The sequence below is a fragment of the Chiloscyllium plagiosum genome, unplaced genomic scaffold, assembly GCF_037043375.1.
Source record: "Chiloscyllium plagiosum isolate Xiang-an unplaced genomic scaffold, Cpla_swu_hap1 HiC_scaffold_24, whole genome shotgun sequence".
Classification (NCBI taxonomy): Eukaryota; Metazoa; Chordata; class Chondrichthyes; order Orectolobiformes; family Hemiscylliidae; genus Chiloscyllium; species Chiloscyllium plagiosum.
Window position 1 is genome coordinate 8,510,231 of NW_028270162.1, and position 17,770 is coordinate 8,528,000.

General features: G+C 39.0%; 1 protein-coding gene across 3 annotated transcripts in view; it reads left to right on the forward strand.

The window, feature by feature from the left end:
* golga3 (golgin A3) overlaps window positions 1-17,770 on the forward strand; it is a 77,362-nt gene that overhangs the window by 1,685 nt on the left and 57,907 nt on the right. For all 3 annotated transcript variants that reach the window (XM_043715436.2, XM_043715439.2, XM_043715440.2), the window contains exon 2: window positions 14,002-14,377. In XM_043715436.2, the coding sequence (XP_043571371.2) occupies window positions 14,242-14,377 (136 nt within the window). In that variant the 5' untranslated portion in view covers window positions 14,002-14,241. The remainder of the gene's footprint in view (window positions 1-14,001; window positions 14,378-17,770) is intronic.

A 17,770-nucleotide genomic window follows, 5' to 3' on the forward strand; every position in this document is an offset into this window, starting at 1 on the left:
TCTTTCTTCAGGCGATGGAGGAGGCCCAGGACCTGCGTGTTCTTGGCAGAGTGGGAAGGGGAGTTGAAATGTTCAGGCACGGGGCAGTGGGATTGGTTGGTGCAGGTGTCCCAGAGATGTCCTCTGAAATGATCTGCAAGTTGGCATCCTGCCTCCTGATGTAGAGGAGACCACATTGAGTGCAACTGATACATTGGTGGAGGTACAGAGAAATTTTGCCAGATGTGGAAGGATTCTTTGGGGCCTTGGTTGTTGGTGAAGTGGGAAGTGTGGGTGCAGGTTTTGCACTACTTGTGGTTGCAGGGGAAGATACTGGGAGTTGGGTGTGGGCTGGTGGGGAGCGTGGGTCTGACAAGGGAGTTGCAGAAGGAATGGTCTCTCCAAACGCTGATAGGGATGGGGAGGGAAAAAAACTCTCTGGTGGTGGGGTCCGTTTGAAGACACCGGGAGCAATAATGCTTCATGTTCCACCTTGGGGCCCTGCAACCAAATGGGATCAATATGGGTTTCACCAGTTTCCTCACTGCCCATCTCACCCCTACCCCTCATTACCCCAGTCCCAAGCCTCCAACTTGGCACCGCCCTCTCAACCTGTCCATCACCTTTCCCATCTATCCACTCCACCCTCCGACCAACCACCTTCTCCTCCACCTTCATCTACCTTGGCTACCTTTCCCCAACCCCACCTGCCCACAAGCTTCATTCCTGATGAAAGGCTTGTGCCTGAAATATCAATTCTCTTGCTCCTGACCTGCTGTGCTTTTCCAGCATCACACTCTTGACCCCCACAAAAGTAAATGATTAACAACTTTACCCTGAATTCAGATCATTTTAAAACTTCAACTGTTTCTGACTCTTGTACTGTCTGTTTTTGAATCTTAAAAGTTCTCTCCCATCTAGAAGAATTTCCTAAATGTGTCCTTGTTCTTAATTTCCACCTTCTAGATATTGAAGCTGCTTTTTATTTTCAAATCATTCCTCACTTTTGAAATGCTGGGGTAACTTGTGAAATCAGTATAGGCTTCAGCATTGTGTTATCAGTGCTGTGAACTTCTGGAATTCTGCTCTGGCACATAGAGTCCTTAGGATGCATTGTGCTTCTGAGCAGCTTGTATAATCTCTTTCTAGTTAAACTTAAGACTTCTATATCTCCTTTCAGTTTCAACTATTACTATGTCACAATGAACGATTTGGCTTTGGTCCCCTGCCATTTTGCTCTTTCTTCATATCAGGAAATTGATTAATTCATTATTTAAGGTCACTGCCCCTAGCCATTGTGTTGTTGACAACTGAGCTACATTCATCAATTTCCCTCAGGTTACATACCCTCAGTAACTACAGTTTGAAGTCTCCCTCTCTTTATTAGACAAACCAATACTTGTTCATTTCCTCTAAGTGGGGTAGTGAGAATCTTGTATTGCTTTGGTATAGGTCTGTGCTGCTACCGTCATTTTCTTTCTGCTTTTAGTGATCCATCTGTCCAGACTCAGCCTATTTTTTCTCATGTAACTTCAAAATAAAACCTCTCCATTGCTGAGGCAGCTTGGGAATGAAAAAACTCTGCTGATGAAAAATTCTTACCATAGTAATACCCAAATCTCTTATTTGCAATGCTGATCTTATAACTGGGAGCTGCTTAAAATGCTCATCCTAATTCTCTGACAAACATCTCACCTCTTTCTTTTTTCCTTTTCCGTTTTTAAGTTCCCAAACTACTGCTATCTGTTCTCAAGTGGCTGATGGTCACATGATGTTCACAAATTCCCACACATATTTGTGTGGGAATATATCTCCTAGAACTTATCCTGTCACTGGAGAGTGATTGTGGTTGACACTGTCTAGTTGATTCGTCGCTCCAACTTTCCAAACTTGAGACCCACTAGTTGCTACATTGCCTATGGTCAAGTTAGTTTCATGTCAATGCACTAAGAGGGAGACTTCAGATTATAAATACTGAGGGTGGCTGAGGTCTGATAGAAACCTTGAGGCTTTTGCTCTATCTGGATCTTTTATTTACAGAAGCCATTTGACAAGATGCCAAATAAAAGACTGATCCAGAAAGTTAGGTCTGGGGGTTAGAAGTAGAATATTGGCTTGAAAAGGGGATTGACTGACTGACAGACAGCAGAGCATTGGGATAACCAGGTCCTTCTCTGGATGGTGAACTGTACCTAGTAGGGTGCCACAGGGTTCGTTACGTGGACGTCAACTATTGACCATCTATGTAAATGATCTGCAAGTAGGGAAAGACTGTAACAATACAAAGTGCTCAGAAGATACTAAAATATGTGGGGAAACAGGCTATAATGAGGGAGTTTAAGGGCGAATATTGATATTCTAGGAGAATGGGCCAGGATCTGGATGATGGAGTTTAATGTGGTTTCCATTTTGGCTGGAAAAATAAGAATAAATTATCTTGTATGTCCTTGTCTATGAATTGCAGAAAGTGGATATGCAGGTGTAGCATATAGTAAGAAAGGCAAATGGAATTTTTTTTTTAGATTAGATTAGATTACAGTGTGGAAACAGGCCCTTCGGCCCAACAAGTCCACACCGACCCGCCGAAGCGAAACCCACCCATACCCCTACATTTACCCCTTATCTAACACTACGGGCAATTTAGCATGGCCAATTCACCTGACCCTGCACATCTTTGTGACTGTGGGAGGAAACCGGAGCACCCGGAGGAAACCCACGCAGACACGGGGAGAACGTGCAAACTCCACACAGTCAGTCGCCTGAGGCGGGAATTGAACCCGGGTCTCTGGCGCTGTGAGGCAGCAGTGCTAACCACTGTGCCACTGTGCCGCCCACAATATTGGCATTTATTGCAAAACGACTGGATTATAGAAGTAAAGTCTTATTACAATATTACAAGATGTTGGTGAAATCACACCTGGAGTACAGTGTCCAGATTTGGTGTCTTCAAGAAAGGATGTAGTGCCACTGGAGGCAGTTCATAGAAGGTTCACCAGGTTGATTTCAGGGATGAAAGGACTGTTGTACAAGAAACAGTTGAATAGCTTGGGCTTATGATCACTGGAGTTCAGAAGAATGGGGGAGTGGATCTGATAGAAGTGTAGAAAATGCTGAAGGGGTTTGATAAAATGACGTTGGGCAGATGTTTTCCATTGTGGGACAGTCTAGAACCAGAAGTTATAGATATAGAATAAGAAAGGGGTGGGTTCAAAACAGATGCAGAAAAACTACTCCTGACAATTGTAAATCTGTTGAATTCCTGCACCAGAGTGTAGTGGAGGCTGAATGAATCAGAGTCAAGAATGAAATAGATATGTTTCTTATGAAAAGCAGGATAAAGGCTTTGGGGAGCAAGAAGGAAAATGGAGTGGATACCAGGATAAAATCAACCAAGGTCATATTATATGGTGGAGTAGGCTCGAAGGGACTGAATTGCCAACTCCGGCTCCTATTTCATATGTTCCTTTGTCACTCGCTGGTAAATCCAAAGAAACCATTGAGAGTTTAATGCAACATATTAATTTTAGATTATGGTATTTTATCAGTGATCACCAATTCTATTCAGAATTCTTTAACTTCGAGGTTGGATGCATCAAGCACTTTTAAAAATATAATGTGTTGTATACATCACAATGGTGGTTGTTTTTGACTGCATGGTGGAATGTAATTTTTGAGCTAGCAAGTATACTTTGCAACATCACATGTACATTGATATTTCCTGTATCATAATGCAGAAGTGTCTCATTGACTGTAAAATGTTTTGGGATATCCTGAGGTCATGAAAGTTACAATACAAGTCCAATTCTATTAGCCTGCTTTTAGTTCTAGCGTATGTTAAACATTGTCTGGTGTATTTTATTAGATATGACATTGGGAAATTTCTTTTATGTAGCTGTAGTAACATTCTTATGGACCATTATATATGTGGGGCTTTGAAACTAGATTTCTCCGAAGGTAGTACATGATGGCTGGAAGTTATTCCTAAAATCCTAATCTTTTTGGATTGTACATTCTGTATCCTGCCACATTTAAAGTTTTGAATGTTGTATCCTAAGTTTTCAAAATGTTTTTATAATTATTACTCAATTACTTGGAATGGTTTTGATTTTAATCTTGTCACCAAGTGATGTATCACCACATATTTTCTAGAAATTTAAAAGTAATGTGTCTTAGTCATTATCTCAGCTCTTTTGATCTGCTTGTCTGCTAAATTTTGTACCATTTAGTTGTTGATTGCCATTCATGTTTCCAGACAATTTTGTCAGTATATTGTGGCACTGAATTATTTAAACTTGAAAAAGAAGTTCAAGCACTTTGCTTTGCTTTCACAGACATAGAAATCCAGTTGTTGAGCATTTATAGATATATTATTGTTTTGAGTTCTTATTCGTCTATCCGTTCCTGGACTTTGACAAAACAAGTTATTGCAGGTAGACAGAAAGTCAGTTTTGACTTAATTAGCATTTTGCAAATAATTGATTTTAAAATTCTCATACATACTTCATAGTTTGTACTTTTATATCTCTGTAACCACCTTCACCCTTCCCAAGATTTCTTGTGCTGCTCAACTCTGGCTTCTTGAGCATCCTTGATTTTAATTTTATCACCATTGGTGGCTGAATTTTCAACTGCTAAGCTGCTAAACTCCCAAATATCCTCCCTAATCCTCTCTGTGACTTTAACTCTCTTTTCTCCCTTAAGGTAGAGCTTTGAAATCTATTTACTAAGTTTTTGTTATCTCTCCCAATACAATATTTGGCTTAGTTTCTAAAATGATTTTTGTAAAGCTTCTATGAAATACTTTGGAATATTCATGTTGCAGGTGCCAAATAAATGCAAATCCTTGTTTGCCTTAAATGCTTTTTTTGGTCTCCAATCAGTCTGCAATGAAATTACACTGTAACCACTAAAACCTGTTCTTTAGTTTCTTTAATAGTTCAAAATGTACTTTACAGATGTAAAGTAGCATTTGGAAGTCAAAATCTGTACAGTAGACTAAGCTGAAATGATTTTAATAGATTTTAATTCTTTATTTTAATAAGGTCTGGAGGTGTGACTGGAAATGTTTAGATTTTTGAAAAGGTTATTGTTTAAGGGGGTGAAAAGTTAAGATAGAGTGGGTATAGCAGATTATTACAATTAAAATGGGGCAACTCTGAAAGATTTAAGTGAGATTTTAAAAAAGTGTTCCTCAGTCATCTCATCTCAATGCACTGAATTTTCCACTGTTTCTCTGAAACTTCCTATACATTGTGCACAAACTGTCTTCTTCCTACACTTTCAGTTTGATGCAGTCTTCACCGTAATTCCCTTAACAATTCTTTTTTGCATTTCTCCAGCTTTCTTCAACCTTTTCATAACCCAAACTTGCTAACATCAAATCACTAATTTCTGATTTACTTTGTCTTTTTCTCGTTCTCTGACATCATTCTGCCCAAGCTTTTAACCTTGAGTCTTAACGTTTTGGTTCTTTTCAATTCAATAAAATCTAGAATAAGTCACTATCAACTTCTTTTAACATCAAGAAGTATGAAGTGTAATGTGACACACACTTGCAGTATATCTTTTTAGTAAACTATTTTGACATTAATTTCTTTCCTATTTATGTCTACAAAAAATGTTTGAAATTTTAGTTGTATCATAACAGCTGATGGGTGGTGAAGTTGCCCTCAAAGCATTGTAGGTCTAGTTCTTTGGATCTAAAAATGATATTCATCTTGTTTTTACAGAGTCTATTATTAGTTGGATGACTTTGGTAGTTTATTTTTAATCTTTTCTGAGATGATGAGTTTGTTATTGTTCTATAGTCAGTCTTTGCTCTCCAATATTGCTTTCATATAGTAATTACTAACTTGTGAGCCTTGATTGGGAGTGTTGATGCCTGGTTATGAAACACCACCTAGTCCAGCCACAATTAGTCACTGTATAATGATTGAAGGAGATGGATACATTGCCACTCTTGCCCCAAGTCCCCTTCAACACTCTCTCGAATGTCCTAATGTGCATAATTCAAAAATTGCTGGACTTGCTGTTATACTGGAAAAACGAGAAATAGCCAAGCTGCAATTTTGGTAGTCTGGAGTTTTTAGTTCTTCCCAGGTATAGATATTACTGCCAAGGCAGAATTTGTTCGTCTTTAGATGATGATCTGTCACATTGTACTACTGCAGTCTGTGCATGGGAAGTGTTTCCTTGATATTTACAATGATGTTTGTGGATTTTGGGTGAATTGCTGTAGTTTTGAGTTGTTAAGGCAGCATTTCTTACTATTCTTTTATGCTCAGTTTTACTTGATTAAAGTATTTCTGGCTGACTCCAGAAGCCGTTTGCTGCTGTTCTTCAGGGTAATTGACAGTGGTCACATTTTTTGACTCTGGGTTCACGTAACACAGCATTTATGCTGTAGCTGTAGAGTCTGTTCAAAACTATCTGACCACTGCTAAATGAATGCACCATAAAATCCGAATCTATCACAAGTGAAGTTTAATACACTGTTGTTAAATGTCTTCCAGGCTAAGTAGATTACTCTTTCTTTTCATGATCATCATTTCTAGGGGCACAAACGGTAGATCAGAGCCCACATTCTCCAGTAAGTCAGTTAATTGTTCTTGAACCCTTGATACACTGGTATCCCTAAAGGGATAGATTAATTGTTGAGTGGTATGGGTTGGTTTAGAAAGCTTATTAATTTATTTAACCAATTAATTTATATTTATTTAATAGTGTCTGACTGAACATTTTGTTCCATCTCTGGTAGAAGGGTTTGCATTTACAATGGAATTTTTTTATTACATTTGAACCAAGTCTTAATGTGATTTGTATTTACAGCCACCCTTGATTCAGAAGTTGAGTTCACTTGTAAAGTGTTGTATTTTCAAAGCTGTTCTATGTAATATTAAACAATCTTTGTAATGATAGGTTTGCTTGTGAAATGGAACTCCTTTTATATTTGTTGCAACTAAATGTTATTTTGTATCTGGATTTGCTGTAAAAAATAGTTGATTTTTACATTATATAAAAGTAAAGAGGGGGCAATTTTGACCAAGATAATAGACCCTTATTGCTCTTTGGAACTCAGAGCTTCTATTTGTCTGGAGGTATATGCAGTACAGTTAGTTAATGTGAAAATTAATATTCTGTGATTTTAAAGTACAGCATTTTAAAACTATTGAATGTGAATCTTTTGCTTGCAGATATTATTTCCAAAAGTGGTGTGCAGCCTAAAGTTACAGGTTTAAATCTCATTATTAATTTAAATCCATTCTGCAGTGCTGTATAATTCAAAGCCAGTTGGTGTGACTTGTTTGATTGAAACCTTACACTCCTTCCACTTGCTGTCTAGTGAGAGCTAACTTGATCAATTAAAGCAAAAAACAAGGATAAAATATACCAAATTCAAAGATTTAAAAAAATGTAAACTATGATTTTCTGTTCTGAAGAGCATATTGTTAGCTACCTTTTAAAGTGGACAGTATGTTAGAACGTGCAACAACATCTCTCCAATAATGTTTTCTCATTTCGTCAATATTTGCTAAATATCACCTCCAGGGCTTTTGGTTTCTTGGAAATTTTTTCCCTAAAGCAACTGTCCAAGTAATTTGAAGACAATTTCTATTGATGTTCAAATTCTCATACAGATTATTCTGGTGTACTGAGTAAGAATTGGTAAAAGCCCTATCAATGATGTCTTTCACATTTGAATGTGGCATTTTTCCAATGTCTTGTTGATCATTTCCAGTTAATAGTTAAATGGCTGTTTCAGACTTTTCTGTGAATTTTAAACCTAAATTGATTTTTGAGGATTTCTACTGTTGAAGTAATGAAACGTTTTTGATGTTTTAAAACTGGTTTAAAGTTCCCCATTGGCTGTTCGCTCTACTGTGACATCTAGGAATGGCAATTTGTTGTTGTTTCCCCCCTCTTTAGTGAACTTTATGCCAGTAAAGTTGATGGTCCTGACGGTTTCCTCAAATTTGTTTTGTTTAATGATAACAAAGGTCATCCATATAGCGGACCTAAAGTTTGGGTCGGATAGTTGGCAGAGCTGTTTGTTTGAGTCTCTGCTAAGAACCCTGATATTGGAGGTCCCATGAGTGTTCCATTGTCTTGTCTGTAGGTTTGTTGTTGAAGGTGAAGTGGATGGTAAGGCATAGGTCCACTAGCGTGATGACATTGTCCTTGCTGATGAAATTGGTGGTGTTTGGTGTATGTGTCTTTGGTTCTTCTAATAGTCTAGTCAGTGTTTCCTTGGCCAGGTTGATGTTGATGGATGTGAACAGGGCTGTTACATCAAAGGAGACCATTATTTCATCCTCTTCTATCTTGGTGTCTTTCCCTAACCCAAACCCGTCAAAAAGAACGGGTACCCAATGAACACCGTCCAATGGTTTCTCAGTAACAAACCCATACAAGAGGACAAAACATGTCCAGAAACCCTAGCCATTCTACCCTACATCAAAAACATCTCTGCAATGACTGCTAGACTACTCATATCTTTTGGCATCATGGTAGCCCACAAACCCACCAACGCATTAAAACAGCAGCTAATGAACTTGAAATATCCCATTCAGACAACAAGCAAAACTAATGTCATTTACAAAATACCTTGCAAGAACTGTAGCAAACACTACATTGGGCAAACTGGCAGAAAACTAGCTACCAGGATACATGAACATCAATTAGCCACAAAAAAAAAGACCCACTCTCCCAAGTATCCTTGCATACAGATGAGGAAGGACACCACTGTGACTGGGACAACACATCCATCCTAGGACAAGTCAAACAGAGACATGCAGAGAATTCCTTGAAACACTATATTCCAACCAGAACTCTATCAACAAACATGTTGACTTGGATCCCATTTACCAGCCCCTGAGAAAAGGAACCGGAAATGACAGCACTAACCCAAGGAAGCCTAAACACACAAATAGAAAGCGGGCCGTACCACCAGTGTCTCATCCGGAGGCTCACTGATGATGTTACTTGGTACGGTGACGAAACGTCTGAAAACGAACCTATTGTTGATATGCTTATTTTGCCGAAGTTACATTATCATGATTTGAGCACAAAACATTTAAGATTGTATTACATGTATAAATGTTCTTACTGAAAATATCTGGGCTTTAAAAAATCAGCAAGTACATTGTCTAAAGCTCCTCAGCAAAGATTATGCAGTCAGTGCAATGGTTACCAATCAGCCCACATCAGGACCTGATAGCAAAAATCAAAGCTGGCCATCTAGTGTAGTACTGAGGAGGTGTTGCCTAGTTGGGTGACTTATTTCAGATGAGGTCTGGTGGTGTTTGCCCTTTACAATCTTATTTCTACCTATCAGAATAGAAGGCAGGGGAGTAATCTCTGCAGTCTTGGCCAATGTTTACCTTTCTGTCAATATCGGAGAAAATAATACATGGACACTATCTCAATGCTGTTAATAGCTGTAAATTTATTCACAGCAAGCTGCTATGTTTCTGTAGTACAGCAGTAGTTACCATTTAGAAGTACCTTTTGCTGTAAAGTGTTTTGAGATTTTGAGTCATGAAATATGCTGTAGAAATGCAAAACTTCATAAATTACTATGTTGCCATTAACTTTCTCTGACTCGGTTTGTAAATGAGGATTTCCCTTAGAAGAATTTAGGCTGGTTTGGTGCAGTGATCAAATTCTCCTTCCCCTCCAGTTTCCGGTTCAGGCAGTGATGGCCATAGGCCAGATGGTTAATTACAAGAAAAAAGGATAAATTAAAGAATGAATAATTGGATCATATTTGTTGGTCACACTACAGCTAACTTGAAATACTTGTTAGGAGCAAGATACTTGTTCCCTTGGTTTGTTGGATGCAGCATACTGAAGATTTAAAAGAGGGCAAGTGTGTGGCAGATGAATAATAACGTGGGCAAATGTGAGTTTGTTAACTTTGCTAGCAAACCAAGAGTGCAGATTATCTGAATAGCCGTAGGTTGGGATGGGGGAGGTGTAATGAGACCTCTCTTTCCTTGTATAACAGTCGCTGAAAGTAAGCATGCAGATACAACAGGTACGAAATAGAATGTTGAGCCTTCATTGTGAGGATTCATGTACAGGAGTGGAATGTCTTGTTGCAACTGTATAAGTCCTTGGTCAGATTACACCTAAAGTATTTTTGTAGTTTTGGTCACCTTAGGACGCTCTAGGTATTGAGGCAGTGCATCAAAGATTTACCAGCCAGATTCATGGGATGGTAGGATGAACGAATTGAAGAGAGACTAGATTGGTCAAGATTATATTAATTGAAGTTGGAAGAAGGGAGAATCTCATGAAAGCTTATAAATTTATAACGGGACAGACCGGGTAAACTCAGGAAGGTGTTCCAGGTGCAGAACCAGGAATTGCAGTTTTAAGAATATGGAGTAAGCCATTTCTCATTGAGATGAGAAAAATTTTGTAACCTGGAAAGTGCTGAGCCTATTAGATTCTCGGCTACAGAATGTGGTCGAGATCGAAACATTAAATGTTTTCAAGAAAGAGTCATATATAGTTCTTTGGATAAAGGATATTGAGAGAAAGTGAGAGCAAGCTACTAAGTTGGATGGTCAGCAACAATCATATTGAATAGTGGAGTAGCCTCGAAGGGCTGAACAGTCTGCTCTTGTTTTCTGATGTGGACTATAAACTTCCAGTTCTTTCTTCATGATATTTCCTGTCCCAGCATAATGGGTTTAACCAAATAAGATTATGAAACCGTAGAAAAATTAAAAAAAAGTTCTTCTTTGGTAGAACAGGAGGTGTCCTACTCCTAAGACACAGCCTGATCAGATGTATAAGAAAATCATCTGTTTTCAGTCTTGTTAGAATTACACTGTAATCTTTAATTTAAAGTCATTTCATTAAAATTATGATTCATTTCTTCCTAGTAATAAGATCCTACTTCACTATTATTTGCATTACATGATTCAGACAGTTGAGTCATTCCATTTTTAAAAGGGGGAAAAAGTGACTAAATTCTAGGGAGCGAACAGTAATAACCTTGTTTGCCTGTGATATTCACATTACTCTGTAGCTCTAAAGCTCAATATCCTCTCTAGAAGCAGCAGTGCATTAAGCTGAAGATTAAAATCAAGCTCTAACAGGCCATTGTCTCTACCAACCTGAATCATAGTGTATTGAAAGTGGAGTCACTGGTAGATAGGATAGTGAAGAAGGCATTTGGTATGCTTGCCTTTATTGGTCAGTGCATTGAGAATAGGAGTTGAGGTCACATTGAGAGTACAGGACATTGGTTAGGCTGCTTTTGGAGTATTGCGTGCACAGTGGTTAGCACTGCTGCCTCACAGCGCCAGAGACCCGGGTTCAATTCCTGCCTCAAGCGACTGACTGTGTGGAGTTTGCACATTCTCCCCGTGTGTGCGTGGGTTTCCTCCCACAGTCCAAAGATGTGCAGGTTAGGTGAATTGGCCATGCTAAACTGCCCATAGTGTTAGGTGAAGGTGTAAATATAGGGGAATGGGTATGGGTGGGTTGCTCTTCGGAGAGTTGGAGTGGACTTGTTGGGCCAAAGGGCCTGTTTCCACATTGTTCTTATAGGAGGAAGATCAGAATTAGATTACAATGTTGTGAAACTTGAAAGAGTCCAGAAAAGATTTACGAGGATGTTGCCAGGTTTGGAGGATTTGAGCTAGAGCGTGAGGCCGAAATAAGTTTGGGCTGTTTTCCCTGGAGTGTCGGAGGCTGAGGGGTGCCTTATTGCGGTTTATAAAATCATGAGGGGCATGGTTAGGGTAAATAGACAAGATCTTATTTCTGGGGTGGGGTGGGAGTTCAAAAGTAGAGAGCATAGATTAAAGGTGAAAAGGGAAAGATTTAAAAGAGACCTAAGGTGCAACATTTTCATGCAGAGGGTTTTACTTGCATGGAATGAGCTGCCAAAGGAAATGGTGGAGACTGGTACAATTGCAACATTTAAAAGACTGTGTATATGAATAGGAAAGGTTCAGAGGGACATGGGCCAAATACTGGCAAATGGGGCTAGATTAATTTGGGATATCTGGTCAGCATGGGCAAGTTGGACTGAAGGGTCTGCTTCCATGCTGTACATGTTTATGACTCTTGTGCTCTGTGTTCATGTAAAAGCCTCACGAGTGTGATAGCCAGTTTTACCAGTAAATCAGAACTAATGCCTGTTCAACTCTGTGGTTTGGTATTATTTGTAAGCAATCTGTTTTGAAATTCTCAACCTTCTGTTGAATGTATTATACCTAGATTTTGTTCTGTGCAGCAGTCTGTAATTATATCTCTCCCTATTTCAGTTTATCTGCTGTTGAAACCCTAAAGTATGTTATTTAACCCTGGACATGACTATTCCAATGTTTTGCTAACCAACTTTCCATCCATCTGGAAGCTTTAAATCATCCAAAGCTCTGCTGGCCATTACTTAACTCACTCTTAAGTTCAATTAATCACAATCCCTGAGCTCACTGACTTGCATTAGCCCTGCCCAGTGACACATCAGTGTTTTAAAAAGTTCATTTTTGTCTTCAAACCTCTGCATGACTTCATCTTTTCTCTTAGTGTAACCTCCTTCAGCTCTCAAATTCACTGAGATCTTAGTGCTGTGACAATTCTGACCCAATGTGCACCTCCTATTTTCATCAAACCACCATTGACAGTTGTGTCTTCAGGTGGGATCTAAGCTCTGGAATTCCACGACTGAACCTCAAACTCTCACGAAGATTTCCTTAAAGCTTGGCTCAAATATTCCTATTTTTTTTTGGTGTCAGACTTCTATTTGATAACATTCTTGCAAAGTACCTTGAAACATTTTAAAGGTGCTCAAATAGTATGGTGTTGAAATTGTCTGAATACAGCCAATGCATAAGTTACAGGTTTTCATAAGTGATAAACTGTGATAACTGGGGTTGGCACACATTGTGAAATGTGGTTTTTGAGTAGTTTAATTGGCTTCAATTTTTGAGATGGAAAGGACTTGTATTGACAAAGAAATGCAGCACCAACAGTTAAGCTACTGATCTATTAGATGATATGCAAGGCCTCACACAGAGCCCATAAACTTCTGATTGCTATTTAACAAACAACTGCAGTTAACTTTTTAAATTTATTCCTGAAATGACTCTAATTGTTATGCATATTAATCCTGTTTACTGATACTATTGTTAGATTAGGTTACTTAGTGTGGAAGCAGGCCCTTCGGCCCAACAAGTCCACACCGACCCCGCCGAAGCGCAACCCACCCAGACCCATTCCCCTTCACCTAACACTACGGGCAATTTAGCATGGCCAATTCACCTAACCTGCACACTTTTGGACTGTGGGAGGAAACCTGAGGAAACCCACGCAGACACTGGGAGAATTGTGCAAACTCCACACGGTCAGTCGCCTGAGGCGGGAATTGAACCCGGGTCTCTGGCGCTGTGAGGTAGCAGTGCTAACCACTGTGCCACCGTGCTGCCCACTATTATCTATTTATAAAAGTTTCTGTACTAATGTGTCAAATGTATGTTTAAGCTGCTAACTATTGAGGTTACACTCTAGGGCATTATTTATAGTATAGTAACATATATGTTTTTATATTTTAGGTTATTGATGGAATCAAGGGTGGAAAGAAAAGCTAGAGGGGGTAATTCAATTATTTTTAACCCATGTTAATCACTATTGCACCTGCTTAGGATGAGTACAATAAGAACTTTTATTCCTTGCTTTACCAGCAGAGCTGCTTATACTGAAAAGATTTATTTAGTGCCTATCATGACCTCGATGTCTCAAAATACTTGAAAATTGTTTTATTGTTGGCATAGTCACTGTTGTAATGTGAATTTACACTGCAATTTAAATCCGTTTAATGGATAGGATCAAACCAATACATTGGATGATCTTACACCTTTCAGTTCCTTTGCTGTCTCACCAGCAAGGCTCCAATCAGGTTTACTTGTATTTTGTTTCCTTGTCATTTATAATATAATCATATACTTCCTGGTGTCAATTAGTTTCAGATAGTAAGTACTTACTTAGCGCATTGTCTTTCCACAGAGCCTACACTATCTTATTCGTGAGTTGCATAGGAAAGGCCTCAATCCTTGACGCATTGGAACCTGCTAAGTCAAGTGCTACATTTCCTAGTTCACAGATCATGATGCTGCTTTTCAGAATGTTTGCAATCTCGTGAATTATCCTCAGCAGAGCACATTTCCTTTTAATGGCACGAAGTGACCTTTGGCTCATTGTGAGAAGACCTATAAAGTGACATTTGTTACTGCTAAGTTTTGTAGAATGATGGAAACCCCATCCCATACTCAAGATGTCGTATTGACTGATTCAAAGTGCACTGTAACGACTGGGAACAAAGAAGGAATTCCTGATGACGTAGCTATATCTGGGTCATCTGTCACAGGAACCACTACAAACGGTGAGTAAACCACACCAAATTATACTTTGCTTAATTCCCTCCAAAAAATACTTTCTTGGATGTTTTGTCACAATCATCTTTGTAATTAAAATATGAATACCTTTTAATTTCACAAATCGAAGATGCATCAGTTGGGAGGTTACGTTAAAAGAAAGTGTCTATGCAGCGTTTGTTTTGAGTAGGTGAGGTAAAGTATGTGCCTATGTAGATTCAGAAATGTGTGCTTTTTCTTTGCTGGAGAAATTGAATTATTCAGTCAATTTTAAGTTGTTAGTTCTTAGAGGAGGATCTGAATTTTAGTATTCTCTCAAATTCTGATTGTAAAGAGTCATGCAGTTCAACATTTTTATTTAAAGTTTGTGAAGCTGTTAATTAACTAGGTCTAACTGACAGTATGATAAAATAAATGCAGGCAGCAATGCTGTCAATAACCCAGGGTGGCATGAGGGCATAAGACATAGGAAAAGAAGTATTCGGCCCATCAAGTTGGCTCTACAAGGCAATGAGATCATGCCTGATCAGAGTCCTCAACTCCATTTACTTGCCTTATCTGTATAAACTTTGGTTCCCTTAATGATTGAAAATCCACTACATTTGAAAAATTTTAACAATCCAGTCTTGACAGCTCTGGTAAAGCATTCCACAGATTTACCACCCTCTAAGGATGAATTTTCCTTCTCATCTGTGTCTTAAGTGAATTGAATTAAATTTAATGTCATGTGTACCGAGGCAAAGTGAAAAGCTTTGTCTTGCGAGCAATACAGACAGATCACACAGTTAAATAGCATAGATAAGTAAATAATAGGTAACAGCGGCAAAAACAAAAACATAGGTACTGGTGAAGTGGATGACCTGGATAAGTGGATAAGTCCTAGAGTCCTAGACTCCTACAAAGGGAACAACCTCTCTGCAACTACCCTGAAATGTCCACTAAGAATCTTACTTTTTTATAAGGTCTCCTCTTATTTTTCTAAACCTCAATGAGTACAGGCAGAAAATACTCAATCTCTCCTTGTAAAGTTTCTCCAAATTTAGTGAACCTCTCTGGACTGCCTCCATTGCCAGTATATCTTTCCATGGCTAAGATAATTAAAACTGTGCACTGACTTCTAGCTGTGATCTGACTAGTGCCTTGTATAACTTTACCAAGACTGTTCTATATTTTTATACTCCATTCTCTTGGAAATAAAGGCATTCGATAATTCTCGCTGAACTTGGAATTTTGTGATTCATACACTAGGACCTCAAAATGCCTCTGCACTGCTAGCCTTCTCATCTATTTTTTGAGTTACTCTCAAACTTAGCAATTATATATTCACTTCTGTCATCCAAGTCATTTAATATATCTTACAAATAATTGCAGCCTCACCTCTGATCCCTGTAGCATTTGACTATTTAAAAGTTGCAAAACTAAAAATGCTTCTTTTCTTCCAACTCTGTCCCCTGTTGGTTAACCATTGAGCATGATGGCTCAGTGGTTAGCACTGCTGCCTCATAGCACCTCGATTCCAGCTTCAGGTGACTGTCTGTCTGTGTGGAGTTTGCATGTTTTCCCCATGTCTGCATGGGTTTCCTCAAGTTTCCTCCCACGATCTAAAGATGTGCAGGTTAGGTGAATTGGTCATGCTAAATTGCCCTAGTGTTCAGGGATGTGTAGGTTAGGCGCATTAGTCAGGGGTAAATGTCAAGTAATAAGGTAGGGGAATGGGTCTGGGTGGATTATTCTTGGCAGGTTAGTGTGGACTTGTTGGACCAAATGGCCTGTTTCCACACTGTAGGGATTCTATGATAAGCACAGATGAGGTGTAATGTTCTGAGAACTCATTTACAAAGTAAATATTGAAGGGAAAAATTCCAAGTATTTTCTAAAGATAGGCAAGGATAGCTTCGCTTGCTTTCCCTTCTCCACTAAACTTAATTAATAATCCTTACCACTGAACTTTAACTCTCCACGGCAGCTTTGGACTCCTGCTCTGCTTCTGTGCTGTAGAATGTTTGCTGACATCCCAATATGAATGAGCTATAATTTCCTCCAGTTAGACATGAGGAAGTTTGAAGCTGTAATCTTGCCATTGCTGTAAACTCTACTCACTTGCCACTAATTCAAACTGTGTCTCCAACCTCTGTTTTGAATTAAACTAGACTATCAGAATATCCTTTGCAACCAAGAGCGAGGTTTAAGGTCCTGTGTCTTTCCCATTGAAAGATTACACATTTTACCCTCTGCTTTTATTATCTCCGGGTCTCACTATTCCACTGCTATACTTGTTGGTCTCTCTTTTCCAACTTGTCCTAAATGTTCTGTTCTGTCATGCTCTCCCACCATTCTTATGTGTTGACTTAGAATGGTTTCCTGTTCCCCAATGAATTTAACATTTTAATTCTTAAAAACCTTGACCTTTATCTAAACCTTTTATCTTATCTCTGCAAGTGTTTACTTTGTCTTATGTATCTCTCTTCCATTTGGACCACCAGCGTGCAGGCTGACTCTGTGGAATCCTTTCATCAAAATGTTTTTTCCCCTTTTCTTTCATGGGACGTGGGCTTTGCTGGCTGTGTCAGCATTTATTGCCCTTCTATAAATGTTGAGTAGGCAGTTAACATCACCCTTGCAGATTTTCACAAAAACGGAAATTGCAGGTGAAACCCAGGATGTCTGGCCACATCTGTGAAGAGATAAAGCAGAGTTAACGTTTTGAGTCCAGTGACTCTTTATCAGAACTGATAGCAGCTAGGAATCAGTGGAACTCTAATGAAGACAAGTTTGAGTTGGGGTGTAGGTAAACAGATTGGTAGAGATGGAGTCCTGAGAGAGATATGAAAGGGATGTACAAACAAAGGTCAGAACAGAAGAAAAGCCAAATAATTGATGAGCATGCAGAGTAGGAGAGAATGGGCAAGTTGTGTTGAAAGCAACCCATGTAATGTGATAATAAACCTGAGAGTAGGTGGGAATGGTTAGCTGTACTAAAAGCAACCTATATCTTGATACAAGTGGGGGTGGGTAAAAAGCGTGGAAGACCAAAATCAGGCTGCGAAGTTATTGAATTTGATGCGAGTCTTCGAGGCTACAGTGTCCCCAAGCTGAAACTGAAATACTGTTGTTTGTGCTTGCATTGAAGCTCACTGGAACACTGTAGCAGGCCTGCTGTAGAAAAACTGGTGTGAGAACATGGTAATGTGTTAAAATGACAGGCAGCTGGATTCTCAGGTTATTTCTGTGGAGAGAATGAAAGTGTTCTACCAAGCAGCTGCCTAGCATGTGTGTCTCCACCAATATAGGGGAGACAATACTGTTAACAGTAAATATAGTAGATAAGAATGAATGAAATTGAGATAAATCACTGCTTCACCTGGAAGGTATGACAGGCCTTGAATAGTGAGGAGGGAGAA